The sequence below is a fragment of the Phocoena phocoena genome, chromosome 19 (assembly GCF_963924675.1).
Source record: "Phocoena phocoena chromosome 19, mPhoPho1.1, whole genome shotgun sequence".
Lineage (NCBI taxonomy): Eukaryota > Metazoa > Chordata > Mammalia > Artiodactyla > Phocoenidae > Phocoena > Phocoena phocoena.
In genome coordinates, this window is record NC_089237.1 from 14,735,709 (window position 1) to 14,757,360 (window position 21,652).

Genomic DNA, 21,652 nt, shown 5'->3' on the forward strand with positions numbered 1-21,652 from the left:
AACACCTCACTCACAGGGTAGAGGCTACCAATTCTGAGATAAGGAGGTACCTGAACCATGCCTTTCAAATGATCTCAGACAGCCCATGGAGGAAAGAGTCTGTTTGTCCAAGTTTTCTAAGCCCTGGCAGAAACTGATGCTGCTCAGAGTATACATTTAGGGATGCTATGCCATGAACTAACAGAGCAATGAAATCAGCCAAGGCAATTTTTCTTTTGTTTCTCCGCTCCCCCACCCCCCGGCCACCTGCACAATACGCGGGATCTTAGTTCCCCGACCAGGGATCAAACCCTCGCCCCGGCAGTGGAAGCACAGAGTCTTAACCACTGGACCGCCAGGGAAGTCCTTTTCTTTTTTATACTGTTACCTTGTCTTTAATTCTCACAACACACCTACAGCGGAGGTGCATTATTATCATCCACAGTGTGCAGGAGGGGAAGCCAAGGCCCAAAGTCATGTAGTGTCTTAAGGGTGGTGCTGCATCTAGAAAACAGGCCTTGTGACTCCCAGTATATTTCAGCCAAGGCAATTTTGAGACCACAGTTTATTTCCAAAAGGGGCAGCCATGCTACTCATACATTCCCCATAAGCAATCCAAACAGAGGACGGGGGGATCCCACCCATGGGGAAATGTGACAGCCTTTCTGCAAGGAGCAGCAGGGAGGCAAATATGGGGATTTCTTGACAGCACAAGGGAAACACAGTGCCATGTCTCATGAAGCTCAGATTCAGAGTTGTTCTGTCAGTGATCACTTGTGAGTTGGATGCAAGATGCCATCTGGCCAACAGAGGGCTCGAAGGCAATGACAAGATGGAGGTAAGGGGAAATCGAACGAGAAAGCTACTCCATTTTTCAGAGGGCCAGATGACAAAGACCCATGCAGCCGGCCATTTCCCTTGCCACTGTAGCACGAAATGCCAGTGTAACCATGAAAAGAAAGATAGTTTTCTTAAGCCCTAGCGTGCCCTAAAGCACAGAGCGCTTTTTAACACATGGCTTACAAACAGTAGCCCAGTGCCTACTTCCCACTTCCGGCTTTGGAAAACATTCTAGTAGCCCACAGGTTCTATGGAAATCCAATCCCTATGTTGGCAACATTTGTCAGCAGCAGAAGCGACCTAAAAAGGGGAGCAAGGTATAGTGAGAAAAGCCTAGGCTTGAAAATTAGATAAACAGAGGTTCAAATCAGGCTTTGTCACTTATTAGCTGAATGATTTAAACTCTCACCTAAATTTCCTCATTTCAAAAAGGAAACAACTATCTACCTCATAACCGTTTTTGGAAATTATAAATGAAATGTGGTAGCACAGGTACACATATACGTGGTAGGAACTCGACAGAATTCCATTCGTTCCCTTCACTCTGTGTAGCAGATATAATGGGTCAGATAGACTCAAGAGCCATTCTACCCTTCTAGTGTGCCTTCCAGCACTTCAGAAGTTCATCAGCTAAAAGCTATTCTAAGACCTCCTTTAGGTTCAGCCAGTTAGATGCACTTGTGTGAGATCTGGATGGCTTCCTGCTGTTCCTGGGCACAGTCCTAGAAGCCTTGGTTTTTCTGCTGCAGCACTAGCAGAGACCCCACACCTGATCTCAAGACACAGGTGCAGGTATCCCTGTGTAAGTGGTGTGTGGACAGAGCACAGGGGCCCTGTGCTTCTGGATCCGGTGGCTTCCTCATTACAGAGAGAAGAGGAGCTCTGCAGTGTGTCTTTAGACTTAGAGTCTGTTTCTCACTCTTCATGATTTTACAAGCCAGAATGTGCACCAAATGCCTTCTTCCTGAAACTAGTCAGAGTGGATTCTGTTCTGTGCAACTGAACCCTGACCAATACATTCTGGAGCGAAAAGGTATTACATATTTGACCTACAACAAACAAAAAATGTCTCTTGTGAGGAACTGATGAGAGAGAAAGAAAAACTCTTACGTATTGATGAAATCCCACACACTAGTCCAAACTACCCCCAGGTAGGCTGAACTACCCTCGATCTGAGCATCAGAGCATCTAGGGTGCGACCTCCCCGGCACAAAAGATCCCTGGCCCCTCAACACCCATTCTCTCCTTCACCGCTGCCACTGAACTCTCCCCTGGTTTTGCAGGTGGGATGGGACTAGCTCACATGAGGCCAGCACTACAGACCCAGGAGGGGCTGGGGGAAAACAGCAAAGGTTTTCTGAGCTTTTATTTCCAGCCAGAGACTTTCACTTTTTCCAATACACATTGCTGCCTGCCGAGAGCCAGCCTTGTTATCTGATGGGCAATGGGCCAGGGGCTATTGTGCACAGGCCCACAGCTTGGGGCAGGAAAGGGAAGTCTCCCCAAACCAATGGCTATCAGAGGAAGCGAATGGAAAAACCAGGAGTTGGCAGAACTGCTCCAGAGCATTTTCAGTTTAGTTTTTATCTTCATTTCAGAAATTAGGGGCTAATGAGACACACAACAGCATCTGAGAACGAGTGAGACAGGGCCCTGAATAGGACAGGACACTGAACTGTAAGACTCACTGATCCTCACGTATTTACCAGCACGGACAACAGTGAGCCAGACAGCACAAACACAGTGCTATGCAACACACAGCTCATCCTAGGTCTCAGAAGGCAGGCAGCTTCTCTGGGCCACCCTTCCCTGGCATTCCAGCCTGATCTTGCTCTAGTCTCATCAGGGCACTTATACCAAGGGGCCCCCTCTCAGCACCAGCTGAAGTGAAAGAACAGAGTAGTAATCCTGTGCTCAGAAGTGCTCTCTTCTGAACAAGGATTTCAGCTGCCAGCTGTCTGCATTCCTCTAGCGCTTGCTGGCTCTCTGCTTACCTCCTTGATCTGGGGCAGCAAAACCCTTACCCTAGGATACGGCTGATTCTTTTGCTCTGTCTTCTGACTCAAAGCTGAAAGCTAGGTTCTCAGACTCTAGCCTTCTCATAGGAGACTCCTGTCAGGAAGCTGATGCAGTCAGGAAGTTGCCTCCACAGGGAGTTAGTTCTAGGGCTTTGGGTCAGTGTTAATGTGCAGGTCATTGCAAGTACAAAGAGAAAGCTTTTTTTGGCCATCGACTATTTTCTCTAAACCTTGTTCTCTCTTAGGGAGCTGATGAGGGGAAGAATCAAATCTTTTTTTCTTCTTCAATATCCTCGCACTGGACCAGGTTGTGCAGAGCAGAGCTCCGCAATATTTTCATCTCGTAAGACCTTGAGAACATCCTGTGTTTCAACTTTCAAAACTCCCATTTTATTTTGAAGTTGTGACCACCACTAAACAGTTTCTGGTCTCATCTAGTATCACAGAAGAATTTTTAGCAAGAAGGAGAAAAAAAACCTGTGCAGTGAAGGAAGCTGACCTTTTTGTTTCCATGTATGTGGTCACTACCTCTGCAGTCCTGGTTTCCACTCTTGCATATCTTACCAGGACTGGAGGTGTGCACTGTGTATAGCTCTCTAACTTGTTACTGCCCGGGTGTCAGTGTAAGTCATCTCATCCTTTCAACATTCCTTTTCCCTCTGCCTGAGTTTTTCCTCCTCTGTTCTCAGAGGAAGAGGGCTGCCCTCCTCCTTACCAAGGAACTATAAGCCCTCTGCCTGGACTCCCCAGTTCACCCCCAGCAGGATTCAGCTCCCCTATGGTCCCCTCTTCACCACCTTCAATCTCCTTTTCACCTGTCTTTGTGCCTCCCTTCATAAACATGCTCAGATCTCTAGCCTAAAAAATATCCTGACCTTATTTCTGCCACTGCCTTAAGCCACTAGCCCACCTCTTTTTTTTTTTTTTTATGGCCAAACCCCTTGAAAGAACTGATTGCCTCTACTCATCAGCTACCCATTCCTTAGTGGGACGATCTGGCTTGCCCCGCTGTGGGACGCAGTGGCAGGACGAGGAGCGAGATGGAATAAGAACAGAGGCGAAGGACTTAAGATACACTAGACCAAATGGGAGTCAGATGTGGCAGGGACAAGTCCTTTAGTTGATGGCTTAAGGGCACCGCCCACTGCATTGTGGAAGAAACAGTGCTTGAGCTCAGCTTCAAAAGGTGATAGAATTTCTACAGGCAAAGACACAAGGAAGGGTATATTCGCATAGGGAAATTCCATTTGCCTTGTCTGCAGATCTTCCCACAGGGGTCTCTCTTTTGGGTTAACACATTCCCTAATAGTTTTTTAAAATTTATTTATTTATGTAATATTTATTTTATTTTATTTTTAGCAGACTAACTGGCTTGAAAAAAACCTGGAATTCAAGGTATGTATATTATGATGGAAAAAACAAAAGGTGAACAGAATAGCTGGTTTCAAATATCTGAAAAACTGTCATATGAAAGATGTTATCTGTGTTGCTCAAGAGAGCAGTACTAGAGTCAACGCGTAAAGTGAGAGAAGGCAGAATTTCAATTCAAAATAAGGATGAACGTCGAATAAAGAGAGCTGTCTAAAATTGGGTTGGGCTTCCCTGCACTTCCTCATTACTGAAAATGTTGCAGTGGGAGCTGAATGACCTGCATGTTTAGTCTTCCACTCATATGCACTGGTAGCACAAGTACATTAATGCTGGTGGAGGAGGAGGGCAGAGAAGCCCCTCCTGTAGGTGGGGGGTTGAATCACTAAGGCTTCTCGTTTAACCCCATTTGTATAGCTAGGACTTCTCCTAGTCCCTCATGCTTAAACCTTGACTTCTCTCTTTCTGTTTCCTTCTATTCCAGAAGGCCTTACCCTGTACCAGCACAGCAAGCACTCAGACATTTGTGGATGAAAATGACAAGTTTGTGTCTCTTACTCTTGGTCTGTCCTTTCCAACCTAGCTGGTACCATGTAACGTCTTCTTCCCACCTTCTCTTACTTTCCCTCCTACTTCTCTGGTCACTCCTTTCCTGCGTCCTGCAGGCTCATCCTCCTCTAATTGGCCACTGTCTGGGTTTCTAAGGCTCAGTCCTAGGCCCTCTTCTCTTCTCATTTTGTAGTCTGTTTAGAAACTCTTATCTGGGCCCATGGCTTCAACTTGACAATTTCCAATTGTTTCTACCTTTGGTTTTCTCCCCTCTGAGCTAGAGATCTGTATAGTTAGCTGCCCATCTGCTATCACCTCTTGGCTGTCTCTTTTTAAAAAAAAAACACAAATGTTTATTGGTGAATCGATAATCATACCAAAATATCCATAATAATACCAATTCAACCTGTCTAAAACTTAAGGTCTGCCCTTCGCAGTGCCTGAAACCAGGCTCTCTTCTAGTCTCTGTCTTGGTGAAAGGCACTGCCAATTACCCAAATCCACAAACCAGTAACTTACGTCCTGCTCTCTCAACACCTGAAAATCCAATCCAATACCACAGTGGTTCGTAAACCTTTTGAACTTAGACCCCTTTTCCACTTCTAAAACTTGGGACACCAAAGAGCTTTTATTTATAGGGGTTATATCAATTGATATTTACTGTATTAGAAATAAGGGTCAAAAAATTTTAAAACACAATAATACACAAGTACACATTCCATTAGCCATAGAGCAATGACATTACCTCAGGCAGGTAACCTCTGGAAAATTCCACTATATATATGAGAGCCAAATCATGTCTTAGTATTATTATGAAAGTAGCTTTGACCTTCCAGATCCTAAAAGGATCTCAGGGACCGCCCCCCCGCAATGTCCCTAGACCATGATGCCATGTCCTGTTGGCTTTACCTTCTAAATGCCTCAAATCCACCTGTTCCTTCCTCTCTCCACTACCCTCACTAGCCTAATCCACGCTTCTGTCTTCTTTCACCTGGACCACTGCATTAACTAATACCCATGCTTGCCCCCCTGTGATTGGCTCTCCACACTGTATGCAGTTGGAGCAATCTTTTCAAAATACAAATCCGAATATGCCACCCATTCCTCTTCACTTAAAAATCCTAAGGTGTATTTTCACTGCTTTCAACGTAAGGATCAAAATATTCATCACGGTCCCCAAGGCTCGGCCTCCCTCCCCAGCCTCAGCCCATCCTCCTTTCCCTTGTTCTCAGCTCTCCAGCTCTCAGGGCTTCCTTCTGGTTCTCAAACACACCACACTCCCTCTACCATGAGGCCTCCGCATGGGTAGCTCTCCTGCCTGGAGCCCTCCTCCCTATATCCCCTTTGAGTAAGTCCCCTTCAAGCTCTGGGTCACAGCCTATGGCTTCTCTGGCCCCAAAATCAGGTCACATCCTTCTGCTATACGTGCTCCCAGCACCACACACCTTCTGGTCGCAGCCTGTAATTATAGATGAATCACATCATGACACGTAAGGTCTGACTTTCCACAGGTGGACAAGGGCCATAGGGACAGGAACTGTGTGTTTTGCTTCCCATGATTCTGGCAATTATTTCTTGAATAAATAAATGAACAAATGAGTAAAAATGCAGTTTGACAGGGAGAGGGATACAATAACAAGACAATGTGATAAGCATTAGAATAGAGATGGGTACAAGGGGTCACTGTTCCCAGTGGCTCTCCACTGCCCACCGAACAAGCCCACGTGCAGTCAAGGGTCCCCAGCCAAGGCAGGCATTCTTTCCCAGCCTTCTCTACTTCTCCAAATATCAATACACGAGCCAGTCTGAAGGATAAGTGGGATCTCCACCAGCAGATCACTGAAATGCCCTCTCCCCTCATCCTTGCTTATGGAAATCCTCCATAATCTCTAAAAATCCCAGAATGCATTTCCCAGGTCGTTCCAGTTAGAAATAATCTCTGCCATTTTCCAGCTTTTAGAAAGGCTGCCAGGCTCTGCCTGCTTCTCTCGTCAAACCCACCACTCCAAACCACCTGGGGTTCTCAGAAGCCACCACCATCTTCTGTGATCGTGCCTGGCAGATGCCCTTTTCTGTGCCCGGAGTATCTGTCCCTGCGCTCAGTAAATCTTCCTTAGTTTGTCAGCTCTGATGTTCCCTCTCTTTAGTGAAACCTTTCCCCAAAGTCCTGGGCGCCGTTGGTTACTGCCTGCTCTGTGCTCCCACACCACCCTCAGCCTCCCAGATGCCTCCACCATGGCACTCATGCCAGCCCAAAGGCTGGTGCCTAATGCTTGCTGACTGAAGGAACCCAGGATGTGTGTGTGCTGGGAGGCTGTGTTGCCCATTCTCTAGATAGATAGGAACTCGTTCACAGAAATCTTACTCCCCGTAAGATTTTAGCACTCTCAGACAAGGAAATTCCATATACGGCCCCTACAGTGAGGGCCCAGCATGTAGCTTCCACACACAAATCACAGGAAATTGCTTAGGAGCCGGAGGCCCAATCACTGCCCTATGTCCATCCTCACAGCTTACTCTGCAAAGGAGCAATGCTGCCCTCCTCCAGCCCCTTGCTCTCTACAAGGGCTCTGGAACAGAGGCCAAACTAGCAGAGATTCCCAGGTTCCAGGGCACCTGGATTTTAGGGCCAGAGATATTCTAGATAAGGTTTCCTTGTCGGGGTGCTGGCTCTCTCCTCAACCAGCTTATTGAAAACGCAGCCACCAATTATCCAAAATGTTAGGGAAATATGAAACACATATACAGACTTTCAGCTTGGCAACACTTACTACCAGTGCTTGCTAGGGTTCCAGAAATTACTCAGTGAGGCAAAGTCAATGCCTCAGCAACACATTCTTCCGGCTGCCCCCGAGGAGGCTTATCACTCCCAGACAAGCTCCGTGACAGGTCTGATGCTCAGACCTCCCCAAGTTCAGCTCAAGATCTCCAGAGAGCAGTTCAGCTTGATGCAATTCTACCTGTATGGACAGAACCTGTATGGACAGCAGCAGGAGTCTCAGCAACGTAGGGCAGCAACCTCAACAGAAATATTGTTAAGGCCGGACTTCCCTCTTGAAACAAACTGCACAATTCAAGAAATGAGCTTTCTCTTCAGACTGTGGGAAATGGGATCCAGAGCAAAACTGGATTGCCTGGTATAATGCACAGACCTGATTTAGATTCCTTTCCTGGGGAGGCCTGTCAGCAGCTACATAGCTTTCTTCCTAATGAGCCAACGGTATTTACTACGTCAACAGTCTCCTGTCCTTCCCAGACAACTTAGTTTGACTCTCCAGGAGTTTCATTGGAGAAACTTTGTTCCATCTTCCTTGAAGCATTAGGACTCCTCAGGAATCACAAGCAAGAGGTGTGATGTCAAAACTCAATCTTGGACCTGATTCGTAACTTCACAAGTCCCCAGTCCTTTGGGGAAAGAATGGTCAAAAACGAGGGTATACTGCTGCTGGAGGCCTTCAAGCAGATGTTTGAGGAGATCACTTTTTCAGGGCTGTTGAAAAGGAATTTGATTTTGCCACCACATCATGAGAGTGTAAGCTCCTGGAGGGTCAGGACTCCATCCCAGTCACTTGTCTATTTCTTCTCCCCAAAGAAAAGCATGGAAGATTATTCTGAACAGCGTAGCAGTCAATAACGTTTGATGACTGGTTTTTAAATAATTTTTAAAAAGAACATTTAAAAAAATACATGGGCAGATAAATTAGATGAGAGGAAAAAAGGGGTGAGATACTCACTGACAGAGAGGTGCCTGCTCCTGGGCTCAGGGGGCTGGTAGATGGTATTTATGTCTCCCGCAGACTGGGAAGCTTTGATTCGCACCTGCCTGGACACCCCGGAGTGGGGAGGGGAACTGGTCTGCAAGATAAGAGGAAAAAGGCTGAGCTCGTTAAGCAGGCAGGCTTAGAAAGGCCCCCCGCCCCTCCCTGGGCCTCCCCACGCTCTCAGCCGCCATCACGCTTTCAATACATGAGCTACCCAGCTTCCCCTCAAATCTCACTCCTCAACTCCTCTTGGCAAATCACTGTTTACTCAATGTAGTTATCCAGCTTCACTGATATAGAGCACTGAGACTCAGTGCTCCAATTTATTAGGTGATGACCCAGACACAGAAGAATAACAGGCATTCCTGTAATAATGTGCCAAACAGAAAAGCACTGTAAATACCCTCTCATAAAACTCTCCAGAGAGCTTGGGAAGAATAGCAGGAAAAGCAGGAAATTATTTCAGTGGCAAGATCACCTGCCACGTGGGGGGTCAGAATGGAGAATGGTGGCAACTTCTGGACCAAAAATTCTGGTTGATAAACCTAAAAAATAGCTTGATATGCTGCTTCTTCCCCAACCATAATCACTCCTGGAAAACTAAGGTAAGAAGGTCTCAGATGCTTCATATTACTGGGGTTTACATGTGAACCATCTCAGGATTGTGTTCATCTCAGAAAGGCTATCAAGGCACCATTCTGCCAGAGGTCAAGGACTTCAGAACAGGGTCAGCAGCCTTGCCACATCTACCTCACTTTGCACTGACCCAGTTGGGCCTCAAGGTGAGCCCTTGAGAGAAAACAAAGCAACAGAAAGGGACTCTTGCACTGAGAAAGCTTAAAACTGAAGCTTGGAGGTAAGCAAGTGATGTCAGGATGTGCTCATATATAAGCAGAGCACTGTGGAGAGTGGGAGCTCAGAATTTATAAATAATTTGGGTCAAAGTTTCTACTTGTTTCTCTCTCTCTCTCTTACCTCCTGTAAGAAAAAAAAAAGGACCAACCTAAACAAACTATATCCTGTCCTCCAGGAAAAAGGCTTCCCGCTCTCAGGGCTAAGTTCAGCTGCCAAGCAGCCTCCTCTAGTCCCCCTACGCCAGACTTTATCACATGCAGGGCTGTCTTGACAAACTGTCTTGCTCTAACGGGAAGTCAGACCAAGGGGAAGTGAGTGTTCTTGCTAAAGCCTCCAATGTGCAATAGCTCTCTGCCGAGGGTCAGAAAGGAAAAAACAAGCAAAGCCACACGCTGGGGAAGCAGGCCAGTGAAGGGCAAGGAAAAAGCCACGGCCTTAGAGTCAGAAAGAGAAGAGCTACACGCTGAGCACCCCAAGGACACCTGCTTAGACACGGGGCCTTACACAGGGTGGGAATTCAATACATCTTGGCAACATGAATCTGAAACGTACCAAAGAACATAGATTCTAAACTCTCAATTTTAAACCTAAAAGCTGAGCCAGGAGAGGAGGTTCAACAGCCAGCACGAGCATAGGTTTCTAAAACGAAAGGCTGACTGTGGCAACAGTGGGAAAACAGATGAAGGGAATCAGGGGAAGTTTCAAAGCAGGGCTTCTCACATTTTCGTGTGCACACAAATCACCTGGGACCTTGATGACGTGCAGATTGTGATTCAGTAGGTCTGGGCTGGGGCTGAGAATCTGCATTTCTAACAAGCTTTCAGGTGATGCTGACACAGGGCGGCAGCAAGGTCTTAGGAGGTGAGTCACACTTGGGTTTAAGGCAATGGTTCTCAGCCCGAGCTGACCAGCAGAACTGCCTGTGGGGTTTTTAACACCTCAGGCCAACTACAACAGAATCTCTGGGGGTAAGGCCGAAGGATTAGTGTTTTTTAAATCTCCCCCAAGTGTTTGTAATAGTCAGTCAAGTTCAGAAAACCCTGATTTAAGGAGATAAAAGAGAATGGCATGGTAAACAAAAATGAGGTTGATGCAAGGATTCAGGGAAACTTGAACAAGACCTAGAAGTGGGCAAGAGAGGAAGGAGGAAGGTGGGACTAGGAAAAATAAAAGGGACCTGTAAGAGAGTGAAAGGAGAGCCAACAGGTATAAAGTGTGTAGCTGGCAGAACATTCTAAAGACAGCAAATAGAATGGTCATTTCATTTGACCATTCAATGAAAACCTCACTGAAAGGCTCTGGGGGTAGCAGTGTGCTGTGGCCAACACAAACAACATGAAAAATTACCAGGGAACCACATGCACAAAGACTGCAGTCACTGGAAGCTAGGAGATTAGCAGAAAAAGAGATTATAAAAGTTGGCCCACAAATCATCTCGATAAAAGAGTTGGTGGTATCAGACAAAGGGAACAGGTGGATTCAATGATGCAGGGGGAAAAGAAGAGGTGTGTGTGTGTTTGCTTTAGTTTGGTTCACAGAAACATGAGCTGAGAAATGGCACCTTGGATGTCACTAGTCCTCTGCTTCAATGGTGGCAACGAGACATTTCCATGATAGACCATGACAGTTATGATAGCTGTGGAAGCATCCAGGTTATTTAATAGATTTACAGCTTTAACATCCATGAATTTATTAAAACCCTTAAAAAAATCTGCTTTGAAGCTATACAACTTGAATAAAGGATGCCATGTTTATACCCCTTATACAAATTCTTATTTCCATTTTGTTCTATGATAATCCTCAATATTCAAGGGGCTCATCCAAACTGAGATTAGGTGAACAAATCTGTGTTTTTATTATCCCTACTCTTCAATGCGTCACAGACTTTGTTTATACATATGTATGCTTCGGCTTCCTTTCCCGACTAAAGAGTTCCAGGCTTTTTAGGCCATACACATATAAAACTGACCCCAACCCCTTAAAAAGTTTGTCTTCTCTTGGACCTTTCCTAGCTCAGTTAACCTTCTGAGCTGTGGGGAAGAGAATGACACATCTCACAAGTTTTCCTCACGGGCAACATTATACTTTCTGTTCTGTTTCTAATGAACTGTGAAAGAACCTGGGTGAGGTTTTCCAAGGACTACAATAATTCTAAGATCCCTTTCCTGGATGGTATCTAATACATACTGGACTATAGTCAGAACATCTGGATTCAAGACCAGCTCTGTCACTATTTACTGTTTCACCTAGGCCAAATCACTCTAAGCCTCAGTTTCCCCAGGGGGTAGACTGGCGATAACAGATGCCTAACCAACCACTCAAAGCTGCAAAAACCAAATGAGAATTGAAAGTACCTCATACATGTAAAGTGTAATGATTTTTAAACAGGGGCCAGACTGAATGTATTCTGCCCAACAAGTTTCGTTCTAACTTCCTGCACTTGCCCCATTAGTTTCTTGGAAAACTGAAAATAATTACCATTTAGATTATCCTTGATATTTTGAACTTAAATAGTGTCAAATTCATTGACGGGAAATTTGGGAAGTGGGTAACATTTAGATGAGAAGATTATAAGTTTACTTTTGTCAGAGAGAATCTGAGGTTACAAAACAAAATGCCATTCACAGTTTAAGATGGTTGGGTATTTAGTTTTTATCATATGCAGGTACAAGTGACAACAGAATGTTAAGCTTGAGATTATGTTATGACAGTGGAAAGGTCGAGAAAGTTATAAGAAAGTCAAGAGCAGAAAGATAAATTAAGAGTTAGATGCACACATGTTTAGAAAAGAAGTCTGTAATAGGAAAACAGCTAAGAGTTGATGGCCCAAGGCAGAGGGCTAGGGCAGCAAGAACTACTGAAGGAGATGGTGAAGTATCTTAAAATGGCAGTAAAACCAAGGCTAGAGAAAGACTCTTCAGACTAAGAGGAGGTGCTGTGATTGCCCAAATCCAGGAGTTCTCAGGTAAAAACAATATTGAAGCCTAAGACCTGGCCTTGGCCAGGTGAGATGGGAGGAGTATGACTTTCCACCTTGGTGGGGGATGAAGACAGAGGAAAGATCAGAAGCTGTCATAGAAGGATCAATAAAAAAGGAATCTGGAGAGTAGAAAGAGATAGTACATTTAGAAACAGGAATAAGAAGGGAAGTAAAGGTATAGGTGATAACAAAAGGTGGATGAGTTGACAGATTGCTAAAAATGGAGGAAACTAAGTAGAGAACAAAGTGGCTGACAGTTACCATCAAGAGGAGATGAAGACCAGGTTGATATGGTATCCTGGAGAAGTGTATGTAAAGTGTGATCTGTGGGCTGGTGCCAGGGTACAACCTGTGGTGTATACCAGTCCTCAACAAGGTAAATACCAAAATGGAAGAGTAACTCTTTAAGCACTTTTACAACAATTTGGCAGTGACTCATGTCTATTGAACTTAACAATAAAAGTTGTGGACTTGTATTTTATACGTCTCTAGTTAAATTTTCCATTTCACTTTCCATGTTTTTAAAAAAGAACTGGTCCATAAAAGATTAGAAACTAGAAGAAAACTGATATTTCATCACAAACAGAGAAGCACTTCTAGAAGTAGGACTCCTAAGCACGTAGCAATTTTGGATCATGCTACCTCTGTTTATTGAGATGCCTGAGGTCTAGCTGAGGAAGTCCTCAAGGAAAGATTTCATCACCACCAATGCCACTATTAGTCTTAAATGCAAATCTTTATAAATGCAAAAAATAGGAGTAGCTTAAGTGTTCCAACAGTAGCAAAAATGGTTATTTAATTAAATTATGGTATATCCACTCAACGGACTTATGCATCCTTATAAATTATAATCATGAAGACTGTATATTAACAGAAAAATGTACATGACAATGTTAAGTGAAAAATTAAAGCAGAAAATTGTATAAATACCATGACAACACTTATAGTGTGTATACATATGGCCAAAGAGGGGCGTATGCAAAAATCAATCAATGTGTTACGGTGCTAGGATTATGTAAGACGGTCCTCTTTTTTTTTAAGTTTACAATAAGTTATGCTGACTTTATAATAATTTAAAAAAATACACATCCTTAGAGAGAGAGGCATCAATGTGGCACTTATTTTACTTGATATCTAATGCCACGCCATCAGTGTCAGAGCTTAGATGTTCATCTTTCAAACAGCTCTGGTGTTGCAGCAGTATCTGCAGCTGAGTGCACCCCTTAATGGATGGGAAAGCGAATGCAAAGAACCAGTTGTCTACAGTTTCTCATCAGGGGAGTGGAGGGATCACAATCAGGGGTGCTAGCTCCCAGTTAAACAATCACATCATTAAACTAAACCCCAATTCCAGCTTCTTCTGTAAAGAAGGGGTTGGCAGAATATGATTTCTGCTTGACTCCTGCTAACAATTCAAGAAGTATTCACTGTGTTCTCTTAAGAGGATGGGTTCCAAAACAAGACACAGCTCCCGTTCTCAAGGAGCTTATAATCTTTTGGGGTAAAACTTACAAATATGCAACAACTAGAGGGCAATTACTCAGGAACCTATAAACTAGTGTGCAAATTATATCCAATGACTAAAGGAACAGGGAATAATGAAAATGGTCTCAGTCAAAAATACTGACCAAACTGCAGCAGGTAAATCAAGCTAGAGCCTTAAAAAAGGTTTACAACCATGGTCTGGCAAAGAGGAAGCAGGAAGAACTGCAGAATAGTGGAAGTATGCTGAAGAACTTGGAAAGATGAGACTGGGGAGCTGAGAGGAAGGGTAGTTAGTGATAACCCTTGGGTGCCAGGCTAAATTTAGATCTTACATGATAGGCAACGAGGAAGGCCTACAAGGAGCAGGTGAGTAACTTGAACAGAGAAATGAAATAATAAAGTATATATTTTACTTCAGAATACTTCCCAAAACACATCCAGAAAAGAAGATATTGTGAGAGAGAAGACCAGTCCTCATGCTCAAGGGCACTTCTATAATATGAGAAAATGTCTTCTTTACTCTAACCCTTCCTAACCGCATTCTCCTGTGTCTTTCGCTAATCAATAGACAGTCCAAGGTGTCTTTAAAAATAAATGGTCAGGGGCTTCCCTGGTGGCACAGTGGTTGAGAGTCCGCCTGCCGATGCAGGGGACATGGGTTCGTGCCCCAGTCCGGGAGGATCCCACATGCTGCGGAGCGGCTGGGCCCATGAGCCATGGCCGCTGAGCCTGCGCGTGCGGAGCCTGTGCTCCGCAACGGGAGAGGCCACAGCGGTGAGAGGCCTGCGTACCGCTAACTAACTAACTAACTAAATAAATAAATAGTCAGCATAAAGCACCATTCCATCTAAACTCTGTCCTGGTATGGGGCGTCCATAGTTCTCAGGCAGTAATGTCAGCTGTCCACAGTTGGCTGTCTTCAAGCATAAGGAAAGGCAAGAGTGCCAAGAAACCTTCAGGAACATGCATCTGAAGAAAACTGGTAAAGCCATCAGTGATTAGAAGACAGACCCAGATTACAAGCATTCTTATGAAATGTAGGCCCCCAGGGACCCTTTAGGAGAGGAAACTACATAAGGGATGATCCCTCACTTCTGAAGGCCCCCACAGATTGCTGCCATTTGGTAAGGTAGCAGCTGGTAAATTACAAGAGGCCCTTTAGCCCATGGCCTTTTTCCCACTGAACAGAAGGGAAAGTTTGTTTCCTACATGTGTCCCAAGGGAAAGTCACGGCTGCCGAGGAGTTGCGGGAGTTGGGTTTATAAAGCATGATAGTCTCAAATCTTTGACAGCCTCTACTAATCAGCTCCCCCACGCTGAGCAAATCTCTCTTGCTGGGGTCCAAATCTAGTCGAAAGAACATAAATACAGAGAAAAAGAATTTCCTCCTTTATCATAAAATGTTTCCCTTCCTCCCACACCACAAGCCAAGTCACCTTCAGCTGCAATTTTAACACCAATGATCTGGCTTCGCAGTAAAATCAAATGCAGAAGGCTAAATGGCTACTGACCCAGTGGGCTGGGCCACACCTACATTCTCGCTTTAGCAGTGACTAAGGAACACAAAATTCTGTCAAGGAAGCAAGGTGGACTCCTGAAGGACAGCAAGCTTTGTCTTCAGCTGTCAGGCCATGACAGGGGCTACTTACATGGTTTCTGTCCTGGGACAGCAGCAATATCCTAAGGCTTTTCATGCTTGAGCTTCTATCCAAAATATCAATTGCTTTATCAAGATCATCTTGGTTCTTCAGCAGGATGGAGAGCTGTGACACAGGACACAGAAAAAGGAAATCACATAAAACATAAGTCTTTAGTTTGCAAAAATAAGCAAAATAAGCAACAAAAAAATAAATTTGGAGGAAAACAATCTCAGTGGATACTATGGGGTCTTAAAAGATCTAATTGAAACCACAGAGATATTTTCTTTTCCTTTTTATTAAGTTTACAATTCAAAGATTTTTGGTAAATTTACAGAGTTGTGCAACCATCACCATAATTCAATTTCAAAACATTTCCATTGCTCCAAAAAGATCTCCTGTGCCCATTCATAGTCACTCCCCTTTTCTACCTCTTACCCCAGGCCACCACTAATCTACTTTCTGTCTCTAGAGATTTGCATTTTCTGGACATTTCATATAAATGAAATCACACAATTCATATTCAATTCAATTCAATTCATAGCCTTTTGCATCTAGCTTCCTTCACTTTGCTTAACGTTTTTGAGTTCATCCATGCTGTAGCACATATCAGTACTTTATTTCAAGGTATTTTTTTTTTGATGGTATAAAAATATTTTTTTTAATATTTTCAGTTTTTAAAAAAATTCTTATTTGAGTATAGTGGCTTTACAATATTGTGTTAGTTTCTACTGTACAGCAAAGTGAAACAGCTATACGTATACATATATCCCCTCTTTTCTGGATTTCCTTCCCATTTAGGTCACCACAGAGCACTGAGTTCCCTGAGCTATACAGTAGGTTCTCATTAGTTATCTATTTTATACACAGTATCAATAGTGTATATATATCAATCCCAATCTCCCAATTCATCCCACCCCCCCAAGATATTTTCTAAGAAAAGCTTCGTCTCTAAAAATACCCTTTACTCCAAAGCATCAAATCCAAAACAGTTATAGGCCCCGTATTTCTTCCCAGATTAAGCAGTAGAATCATGTCCCATTCTACCCTGTGCTGACATTAACAGAATAAGCAGAAAAGGCACAGGAGGAGGAGGGGGCAGGCAGAGGATGAAAACATTACTCAAATAAGAACACAAACTTAGACTGCATAGAAGGGTTTAGTATCTTAATGTATAAAGGTTAAAAAAAAATCAGTGACTAGAACCAAAAACTACTTCCTCTGTTTTTATTCCACTGAAGTATTAAAGAGATGGTTCTTGAGGGTACAGATAAGCCTCACTCACTGTTAGAAGCAGAAGATATTATGAGTACTTAGTATTAAAAGATGTAAAACTATGCTTTGCCTAAGACCTAAAAAATGTCAGATCTTATGTATTTGTGGCAAACATAAAGCAAAAATCCAATTAATTTTTTCAGTTCCCGATTCAGAATACAAGGAAATGAGAACTCTAAACCCCAGGCCAGGAAAAAACAAATAGTAAAAACAGTATTTAAAATAAAACCTCAAGACAACCCATGGAATGGGAGAAAATTTTACAAATCATATCATATTGTAAAAGAATTCCTTCCTGGGTAACACTCAAAGTAGAGATAAATAAGGACTGGTGTTGGGGGAGGTGGGGAAGGTGTGGGTGGAGACAGGGGAAGATAAAGAAATTACTGGAGTAGGTTTTAACTTAAAAAAAAAAAACCTACAATTTTGCAAATGTATGATAAGGGTCTAGTATCCAGAATATATAAAGAATTCTTACAATTCAACAATAAAAGGACAAACAATCCAATTTTTTAAAAGGGCAAAGGATTTGAATAGATATTTGTCCAAAGAAAATAAACAAATGGCTAATAAGCACATGAAAAGCTACTCAACATCGTTAGTCATTAGGGAAATGAAAATTAAAAACCACAATAAGATACCACTTCACGCCTACTAGGATGGCTATAATTTTTTTAAAAAAGAAGAAAAAAAAGAGATTCACAAGTATTGGTGACGATGTAGAGAAATTGCAACCCTCGTACATTGCTGGTAGAAATGTAAAGTGGTACCAGTTGATATGCGAAAGTTGGGCAGTTCCTCCAAAAGTTAAATACAGAGTTTCTACAAGAACCATCATTCCACTCAGGTATATTTTAGAGAATTGAAAACATTTGTTCATATAAAAATTTGTACACAAATGTTCATAGCAGCATTATTTATAATAGCCAAAAGTGAAAACAACTCAAGTGTCCATCAACAGATGAATGGATACACAAAATGTGGTATATCCATATAATGGAATATTATTCAGCCATAAAAAGGAATGAAGTATGAGACATGCTACAACATAGATGAGCCTTGAAAACATGCTTAGTGAAAGAAGCCAAACACAAAAGGCCACATATTGTGTGATTCCATATATATGAAATGTTCATAATAGGCAAATCCAGAGAGACAGAAAATAAATAAGTGGTTGCCAGGGACTGGGGAGTGGGGAGAATGGGAAGTCACTCCTAAGAACTACAAGATTTCTCTTTGGGGTGATGAAAAAGTTTTGGAATCAGGTAGTGATGTTAGTTACACAACTCTGTGAATACACTAAAACCACTGAATTATACAGTTTAAAATGTAAATTTAAAAATAGAAGAGTAAATTCTATGGCAGGTGAATTATATCTCAATAAAGCTATTATTACAAAAATATAAACATAAATAAAATAAAATCTCAACAGATTTTTTCATTTGTCGTTCACAAATCCTGACAAGGCAGGGTTTAGAGGGCAAAGAAAAGAAAAATAGTTGAGACATTTGAAATTAATAAGATATAAGTAAATTAGTCAATTCTTGGTCACTGACATTAGCAGACTACGGAAAGACATGAATGATTTAAAATAGTAACAATTATGGGAGTTCCCTGGTGGTCTAGTGGTTAGGATTCCAGGCTTTCACTGCCACGGACCAGGTTCAATCCCTGGTCGGGGAACTGAGATCCTGCAAGCCGTGCAGCGTGGCCAAAAAACAAAAACAACAAAAAACAAAGTGATGAAAAATAAATGCTCAAATAAATTAGTCTTCACTGACTCAAAAAATAATGACAATTACTTATATTTGGCTGTAAAATCAATATCTGTATAAACATTTGAATAAAGGAATGCTCAACATTCTGGGCAGTCATTCCCTTGGCAAAAGAGTTTGAAAATGGATTTTGGGACATCTGAAATTCTTAATGGAAATATTAATGGAAAGAGAAACAAGTAGTACTAAATCATCCAGAAAAGTCTTTACTAACTAAAGAACACCTTCTTTAATGCTGATTGGCTAGCTGACTTTAGCCTCACTTTTTTATACAGTCACTGATGCTTGAGCTGCAATTTTTTAAACTTCTATGGATTTGACATTTGTATTTGGGGGGGAGTTCTCAAATCCTGTATTTAAAATGTGTTACTTTACATACTATAAAATACTTACATCTGTGTTATTTATTAACTATAGAGTTAGTGGTTTATTTTTCAAATTTGCTGTATTTCTAAAATTTATCCAAAAAGCAAAAATCAGACGGTGTTATTTTTGTTAGCTATTTGGCAGTGCATATATCCAGTTGTGGTTGTACATTTTATATGAAGAGGACCACAGAGTTTTTGCCAACAAATCTCATCTCCTACAGATTTAAGCCCCAAAGTAGAGGAAATTCTTAACTTTTCAACCAATAAAATGAAACTACAAAGTAAGGGGACTTCCCTGGTGGCGCAGTGGTTAAGAATCTGCCTGCCAATGCAGGGGACATGGGTTCAAGCCCTGGTCCGGGAAGATCCCACATGCCGCGGAGCAACTAAGCCTGTGCGCCACAACTACTGAGCCTGTGCTCTGGAGCCCGCAAGCCACAACTACTGATCCCACGTGCCACAACTACTGAAGCCCGCGTGCCTAGAGCCCATGCTCTGCAACAAGAGAAGCCACTGCAATGAGAAGACCGCACACTGCAACAAAGAGTAGCCCCTGCCCACTGAAATTAGAGAAACACCGCACAGCTACTAAGACCCAACCCAGCCAAAAATAAATAAATTAAAATAAATAAAAAAAAAAAAAAAAAAGAAAAACTACAAAGTAAGGACCTGACTCTCAAAGAGCCATGAGGTTGCCCAGCTTTCCTGTCTTGCCCCCCAACTCAGTTCCCTCAAGGTGCAGGCTCCTTACTGGGCACAAACACAGTGCCTTTCAGACTAATGCAAAGCACCAGCCTAAGCAGACTGCAGCCTCTAGTACGTTCCTTGGAGCTGGGAAAGCAGCCAAGTAACTGACATTCAAAAGAATTCCTTCCTGGGTGATGTTCAAAGTATGAATAAATAAAATGGCTGTTGGGCGGGGTTAGGAGGACTAAGAGTTAAAGAAATCATTAGAGTAGGTGCTAACGTTTGGAACCAGCTACAGTCAGAAGTTAAACTCTGAGAGAAGAATCCAGCATTTATGCCTGTCAGTAGAGGATCTACCCACCAGTTTTCCACACCTCCCCAGCCCTACTGAACCCTCTGCTACTAAGGCTGTGCTGGAAGGAAAAAGATAACCTACAAAATGTAAAGGAGACAATAATAAGCCCTGACCCTAATCCCGTACCTGATTCCACCATGGAGCTACCAGCATTCAATGAGCAGAGGGAAATGGACATAGCTATGTAACCTCCCATGTAATAAAAAAGAGAAATCGCAGAATTACTGGAATTAAGAAAAGAGGCTCCAGAAAATGAAAACCTGAAGATGACATTAAAGGAACAAACTAGGAAATCCTCACTTAAACAGAGAGAAAAAAGGTAGGCAGCTGGGCCTCCCTTGCCCGCACACCATCCATCTTTCGTACCTCATTGTTCATGTAATGTAGATCAAGAGGCTGCCCAAACACTGTCGTCACCTTGTGCTCCACATCTTCATATCTTACAGGCCGGCTGAATGCTATAATTCTGAAAAGGAACAGAAATCATGGTTAACTGTATATTTTAAATGCAGGGTTTAGAAGCTATGGCTCCTGAGTGTTATCTTCCTTTTCTTTTCAACATAGAATTCTCTTTTTATTTTTCATGCAGCTTGCCTTTCTCTGTATTTTTTTCTTCTCTTACGTCTACCTTTATCTTTTCACCCTTCTTCTGAGCATCTCTCAGGTTTGTCAATAGTACCTATGAGCAGTACTCAATCTCAGCCATTGTTCTTCCACTTCATCTCAGCTCTTTCGGTCAATGACAGTGCAGTATCATAGGAGGATACCTGGATTTAAAAACTATGCTTCAAATATTCCTGTTAGGAAGAAAACTTGGGGATTGGAGCAGCAGTCCTGAAAACATGGTCTTAACTCCTATAAACAACTCAACTCCAGGACTTGAAAGGTCTCTACCATTGTTCATTTTTGAGATGCCGCAGTAATCTCAATGCTGATTATCCTCAGAACTGACATTTCCTGCCATAGTCACAGGAATTCCCCTTGAGCTGGTTATATGCCTGATCAGTTTTTTCTTAACCAGTGACACACGTGTGCATGTAAGCAGCGCTGATACTGATGCTCTTCTAGAGAGACTCTCTAGGTCAGTTCAAAGAACAATTTCTATAAATAGATGGTAGAGTAAGAACATGTTCAAAGAGGTCTTAAAATGATTTGTCATTAAATGTCACAGCAAAATTTACAAGTGGGGATAGATGAAACAAGGTTGGCAAAATGTTGATAATGTTGAAGCTGGGTGACAGGTCCTTGGGGGTTGAGTATCATATTCTACTTTTGTGTGTGCTTGAAATGTTTTTAATAAAAAGCTTTAATTAATGCATTAGGTTTAACTATATGATACTGGAGGTAGTCAACAATTTTTGCATATAAAAGTGGCAATTTTATATGGGACCAACCCAACACTTAAATAATTAAAACAAAAATAAGCAAAGAGGGACTTCCCTGGTGGCACAGTGGATAAGACTCCACACTCCCAATGCAGGGGGCCCGGGTTCGATCCCTGGTCAGGGAACTAGATCTCACATGCCTTTCGCAACTAAGAGTTCGCATGCCACAACTAAGGAGTCCACGTGCTGCAACTAAGGAGCCCATGAGCCACAACTAAGGAGCCCACCTGCCGCAACTAAGACCCCACTCAACCAAATAAATATTAAAAAAAAAATAAGCAAAGAGATAAACAGAAGAGAATATCAGAAACCCATATATATTATATATATATATA

At 42.7% G+C, this 21,652-nt stretch overlaps 1 protein-coding gene across 1 annotated transcript in view; it reads right to left on the reverse strand.

The window, feature by feature from the left end:
• The window catches only part of MAP3K3 (mitogen-activated protein kinase kinase kinase 3), a 60,318-nt gene that overhangs the window by 12,891 nt on the left and 25,775 nt on the right, over positions 1-21,652 (reverse strand). Inside the window, exons 5-7 of the mRNA XM_065897959.1 lie at positions 20,299-20,398; positions 15,485-15,598; positions 8,489-8,609 (exon numbers count right to left, since the gene is read on the reverse strand). Of these exons, the coding sequence (XP_065754031.1) occupies positions 8,489-8,609; positions 15,485-15,598; positions 20,299-20,398 (335 nt within the window). The remainder of the gene's footprint in view (positions 1-8,488; positions 8,610-15,484; positions 15,599-20,298; positions 20,399-21,652) is intronic.